Source organism: Gracilinanus agilis, chromosome 1 (genome assembly GCF_016433145.1).
Source record: "Gracilinanus agilis isolate LMUSP501 chromosome 1, AgileGrace, whole genome shotgun sequence".
NCBI lineage: Eukaryota > Metazoa > Chordata > Mammalia > Didelphimorphia > Didelphidae > Gracilinanus > Gracilinanus agilis.
This window is the reverse complement of record NC_058130.1, coordinates 212,902,324-212,908,279: the sequence shown is the minus strand read 5'-3', so window position 1 is coordinate 212,908,279 and position 5,956 is coordinate 212,902,324. Positions and strand designations below refer to the sequence as shown.

General features: G+C 54.2%; 1 protein-coding gene across 1 annotated transcript; it reads left to right on the top strand.

The window, feature by feature from the left end:
- The first annotated feature begins 286 nt into the window (after positions 1 to 286).
- On the top strand, positions 287 to 5,712 carry UNCX (UNC homeobox). Its single transcript, XM_044657433.1, has 4 exons — positions 287 to 586; positions 1,156 to 1,331; positions 4,123 to 4,559; positions 4,644 to 5,712. Exons 1-4 carry the CDS (start codon positions 307 to 309, stop codon positions 5,317 to 5,319), a joined length of 1,569 nt encoding a protein of 522 aa, XP_044513368.1. The 5' UTR covers positions 287 to 306; the 3' UTR covers positions 5,320 to 5,712.
- Positions 5,713 to 5,956: the final 244 nt, after the last annotated feature.

Sequence of the window (5,956 nt, the reverse complement as noted above, 5' to 3'; positions counted from 1 at the left end):
ACCCCCCCACCCCGTCTTGTTGTGACAGTTCCTGATACTGTTTATTGAGGTGCATGTCAGGTATAATTAGCAATCGATATGGAAAACGTTTCCTTGCACCCTGCACGCCTCTGACGTCAGACCCGATTAGCGCTTCTTATTGGTCCCAAATTCCCCCGGCCGGTGCTAATTATCGGGAGCTTGATGTTGATAAAGTAAAGCGCTGGAGTCCGGGCGAAGCATGTACTGGGCTCCAGGTCCCTATCTCCTCCGCCGCCGCCGCCAGCGCCTCCTCCTCAGCCCCAGCTGCGCCCTGCCACCCCGGAGATGATGGACAGCCGCATCCTGGATCACCCCCATGCCCAGTTCGGGGGCTCACTGGGCAGCATGGTGGGCTTTCCCTACCCCCTAGGCCACCACCACGTCTACGAGCTGGCGGGGCACCAGCTGCAGTCCGCGGCCGCCGCGGCCGCCGCCGCCGCCTCGGTCCCCTTCTCCATAGATGGATTACTGAACGGTTCTTGCGCTGCCTCAGTGGTCAACCCTACCCCGCTGCTGCCATCGGGCTGTGGGGTGAGCGGGGACAGTCAAACCTTCAAGCTGTCAGGTAGGCTGGCAAAATGGTTAGAGAGGGAGGGCTAGCTACGGGGCGGACGGTGGGGGGCGCCGTCCGGGGACGAGATTCAATCCCCTTCAAATGCGGACCCCTTTAAAGAAGTTACCCTTCTTCCTTCTTGGAGAAGTGGGATGGTAGTCGGGTACTTCTTCCCTTCCGGAGAACACAGATCCCCAAGGTGTGAGAAAGTTGGGGTCAGTACTAGTCCTGAAGTTAATATGCCGGGTTATGGGTGAAGGGATAGCTCCCCCGAACTGAGCGGTTTCTTCGTTTCGTCTCCCTCACCCCAGACAAAAATAAACTCCCGAGCAGGCTTTCCATCCCGCGGCCGCCCTAGCTCAACACTCGATGGTGAGGGGAGGAATTGCTATCACCTCTCCAGTAGGGTAAGGATAGACACTTTAGGGAGTACGGCTGAAGTCTTACTATGAGCTAGAGTTGGGGATCTCCATAAGTCTTCTCCCAGAGAGAGTAAGTAAACCGAGGACGGGAGGAAGTTAAAGAGCTAGAGAACGCTAGCTAGGAGTCTGACCTCGCCGTGCCTCTATCGTTCCCTACAGATTCCGGAGATCCGGATAAGGAGAGTCCGGGCTGTAAGCGGAGAAGAACCCGCACCAACTTCACGGGCTGGCAGCTGGAAGAGCTGGAGAAGGCCTTTAACGAGAGCCACTACCCAGACGTCTTCATGCGGGAAGCGCTGGCTCTACGTCTGGACCTGGTGGAGTCCCGAGTGCAGGTAACAGTCCTAGCACGCGCGCACACGCACACACGCACACACACACACACACACACACACACACACACACACACTCCACTCTCCCTCCTAGGACCCAGGCGTTCCCGATTCCCAGGTCGAGAGCCTTCAGAGAGTGGCATCCAGCCTCCTTCTCCCTCCGTTCGCCTAACCCTCTTCTTTGCACGACCCCCTGCCCCTTTGTTCTAGGACTCCTGTATCGAGTCCTCTCGGAGTCTGGTCAGCGGTCACCTTACTGTCCTGCGCCGCCAACGGGTAGTATGGGGGGGGGGCGGTGTCTATGTGTGTTTGTGAGGACAGACCGAGGTGGGGAGGAATCTCTGTGCCAGTCCTCAGGGCGTCTTGGTAGAAGGATATGTGTAGAGATTTAGTAGCACTGGGGGAGAGGGGACATATCGTTGGTGGTGGGTGGTGGGGTGGGGAGGGCCGGCAGAAAATAGGCCCTTGAAGAATAGAATCTGTTTTCAGCCGTTCTGCCCAGAAACCAGCCGCTTTGAATATTGGAGATGCGTATAGGTGTGTGGGAGAGGGGGAAGGGGGAGTGTATCGATGAAATAAGTCCGCTAAACAAGAGGTAAAAAAATGTTGAGCTATGAAAGAATTCGAGGAATACATGGGGGACAGTGTTGAAAATAGGAGGAAGGGGCTACCGAGAAAACGGGCCAACAGTAGAGGTGAAGAGGAACTAGGCATGAAGTTCAGACACACGACTTCCAAGCTGCTCCTGTGTTTCTCCTCTTTCCCTTGGAACAGCTGCTCCTCTCCCCTGCTTTGAATAAACCCGTTTGTTTGTTTATTTGGCTCTAAAATATTCAGGTAGAAAACATGTATTTATTCATCGCTTTTCCGAAGGGTGAGAGCTGAGGAAAGGGAGCCGGAAACTTAAATAGTTCACACATCCGAGAATTGGAAGGAAAAGAGTATATCTAACGCCCCTGTTTTTTTTTTTTAATTTTTATTTTTTATTTGCATCTCTGGTATGGATATTCTTTTCAAAATACAGCGTTAATCTGGTGCATTACAAATTCTAAACGAAATTGCTTAATTAGCGTTTTCTCGGAGTAAGGAACCTAGAGGATTTTGGGGGGGGGGACTGGGTTCGTGGCAATTGAAGGCTCGTTATTTGCGTGAAACTCTGGGGCGTTCAGACTGAGGCTGGGCGAGGTTATTGCGCCGCAGCGAATTCGCCCATTAGCATTGTTTAAAAGGTGTATTTACCGAATGTTTTTTCTCTCCCCTCGTGACCTCTTCTGTTTTGAAATCCTTTTATCCAATTTGTTCTGAGATTGTTAAGTGAAGTCGAGACCCCTTCATTTCCCTCTAATACGATAATGAGTAATTCTCAGTGACAAGGCGGTCTGCAATGGGCACAAAGAAAAGAGCTACCAGCAGCAAGTGCGGGCTCTGCTTTCTCACTGACAAGGCTGGGAGAGTCTAAACAAACACTTCTCCATCTTTTTCTAGGTATATACACTTTTCTCTCGCCGTGCTAACCATAACTATGATACAGCAGCCAAAAGCATTTTGAATTCTGGTTTCTAATCATCTTTCTCTTTCTTAAAGGCACTGGGGGCGGGTATATATGGTGCCGGTCGGGGGTGGGGGAAAGGGGAAGGTAGCAAGAATGGATGTGTGTATGTGTGTGGGAGGAAGTGGATCGCGGTGTGTTTGTGTTTCCCGTGTGTGTTTTTATGTTGGAGAGTTGTTATGAGTGATACTGAGGAAAGTGGGGATCAAAAGAAAACCTTGGCAAACCACCACCCTCAAGGAAATGGCTCAGCAAAGGATAAGGAAGAAAGGGGGGGGTCCTTAATTCGGCCATATATGTCGACTGTCCTTGGAATTTCTTCCCTTCCTCTTCCAACACTTTGGGGTTCAGATAGTTTCCCTCCTTATACCGGCAGGACCCTCAGCCCTCCCGAGCCAAACAAGTAGAAAGAGGAACGGTGTAGGATGTGTTGTGTAAAGAGAGGTACTATGGTGGCCCTTATTGGGTTCTTCCTTGATCAGTCTGGAGGTAGGGGTGGGTTTTGCACTTAGTCCGGGCCAGAGTGATGAGTGAGTTTAGAAATCAATCCCACTCACCAAATCAGAATTCTATGAGCTTAAATTCTTTTGAGGAGCATGTAGAAAGGGGAAGATTGTGTGAATGGTTGAGTGAAGCACCAAGTTGGGCTTTTCTTGAAATGAAGGGAAGTCTAGGTTTGGCATTCCAAAGACTGGCATCCTACATTCCCATATTGTAGTGTGTGTGAGAGAGGGGAGAGAGAGGGCAAGGGGCAAAAGGCACCCATTTCTTTCCACTATTCCTCCAGTCAGACCTGCTATCCTTTGGGTAGCCCTCTTCGGAGCTTGAAAACTGAGCTCTAAGCGTCTAAGGATAGCACAGACCTGAGGAGTGAGAGGGGGAGGCAGATTGGATTGGGAGGACGACATCCACGCACCCCTATAATCACTTCTTCCTGGGTCAAAAAAGAGACTTGAATCTGCGGCCTAGTCGAGTGTGTGTATGCGAAATCCCACATTAGAGGAAACCAGAAGTAGCTGCTTTTCCACTTCCCCCCTTTCACCTAGTCTACCTAGCTTCACTTTTTTTTTTTTAATATGAAGACATTCAGGTCACCCCCACCCCCATTTCCCACCAGGATAGGGAAGCAACAGCAGGGCCCCGTTTGCCCTGTATCCTCTGGTCTCCAATCCCTCCCCCACAGCGCCCCGGCCCCGGCCCCCCAGTCTGACTCTCCCTTGCTTTTCCCTTATCCGGCTTTTTTAGGTCTGGTTCCAAAACCGCCGGGCCAAATGGAGAAAGAAGGAGAACACGAAGAAAGGGCCGGGGCGGCCGGCTCACAACTCTCATCCCACCACGTGCAGCGGGGAGCCCATGGATCCCGAGGAGATAGCCCGGAAGGAGCTGGAGAAGATGGAGAAGAAGAAACGCAAGCACGAGAAGAAACTGCTCAAGAGCCAGAGCCGCCACCTGCACTCTCCCAGCAGCTTGTCCTTGCACAGTACGCCCAGCTCCGACAGTGATAGCGGCGGCGGCGGCCTCTCTCCAGAGCCCCCGGAGCCTCCTCCCGGCAAGGGCCCACGGCCCGCCCCCAGCGCCGCCAGCGAGCCGCCGGCCCCCGGCAGCTGCGACCCAGCCTTTTACCCGAGCCAAAGAAGTGGCGCCGGCCTGCAGCAGAGGCTGAGCCGGCTCCCAGATAAGGACTCTTCTTCCTCCTCCTCTTCCTCCTCCTCCTCCTCCTCCTCCTCCTCCTCCTCCTCTTCCTCCTCCTCTTCTTCCTCCTCCTCCTCTTCGGACTGCGCTCCTGGTCGAGGCTCCTCCGGCTTCCCTAAGCCCAGCCCGTTCAGCGTAGAGAGCCTCCTCTCCGACTCACCCCCGCGCCGGAAAGCGCCTGCCACTCTGGACTTTGCGCCGGGCCTCCCTTGTGCCCCGCGGACCCTCATCGGCAAAGGACATTTCCTGCTCTATCCGATCACCCAACCCCTCGGCTTCCTCGTCCCGCAGGCGGCCCTTAAGGCCGGGCCGGGCCCGGAGCCGGTTCCTAAAGACGCCCCACCAGCTCCCCCGCCCCCCGCCTCTAACCCTGGCCAGGCCAGTTTCGGGCCAGCCTCGGGGCCTCCAGCTTACCCTGGCCCGAGCTCCACGAACTCTCCCTTTGCCAACTGTAGCCCAGACAGCAGCAGCGGAGGCGGCCAGGCGGGAACAGCCCTGGCACCCCCTGCTTACAGGGACTCGGCTGAGGGCGGCGGAGCTGGATCTGGAGCTGGCTCGGGAGCGGGAGCGGGAGCGGGCTGTGGGGCAGAAGCAGGTGGGGGTGGGGGAGGCTTTCCCCAGTCGCCCTCTCCAGCACCGCTCCCCCGGGAGCCCAGCCCTTGCGGGGACACAGCGAACTGTAGCGCGACCGAGCCAGGAGGCCCCATGGAGCCCGGCGGTCCTGACTGTGAAGAGCTCGATATGGACTGAGGGCCCAGCCCGGCCAGGCCGAGCCGGGCCGAAGGGGGAGCAGGTACCCCTGCCCCGCAGCTGAGCGAACCGGCTCCACACCAGGCGCCCACACAACGAATCAGGTGATCGGTTCTAGAAACGGTTTTTTTTTTCATTCTTCCTTCCTTTCTTTTTTTTTTTTTTAAGAAAAAAAAAAAAAAAAGAAAAGCAAAAAGATGTCTGAATTTCGATCTTAGCAGTAACAGCTGGACTTTGGGGTGCGAACCCTCCACACAGACCGAAAGCGAGAGAGCGAGAAAGGATAACAAAACAAAACAAAAACCCACAACGAGAATCCTCAACCTTGTAAAATGCAAAAATGTCTAAGAATATTTATATATGTAAAATTTTTGATAAATAAAGCTGGAGAAAACGCAAAACTCTTCTAGTACTCTCCCCCCCTGGTCATTTCTCTTGTTCACATCCCAGTCCACGCCTTCTCCACCCCCTCTCCCCCCCTTTCTCCTGGTGCTCGACGGGGGTGGGGGGGGGAATGGGGATTGGCAAAGAGGTGGGTGTCAATGGGAAAAGCATTCTCCTCTCTCCCTAAAGTCCTGAGCCCAAGTCCTCCTTTTTATGCGTCTGTTTTTGTGTCTCTGATTGAAAAAATTTATTC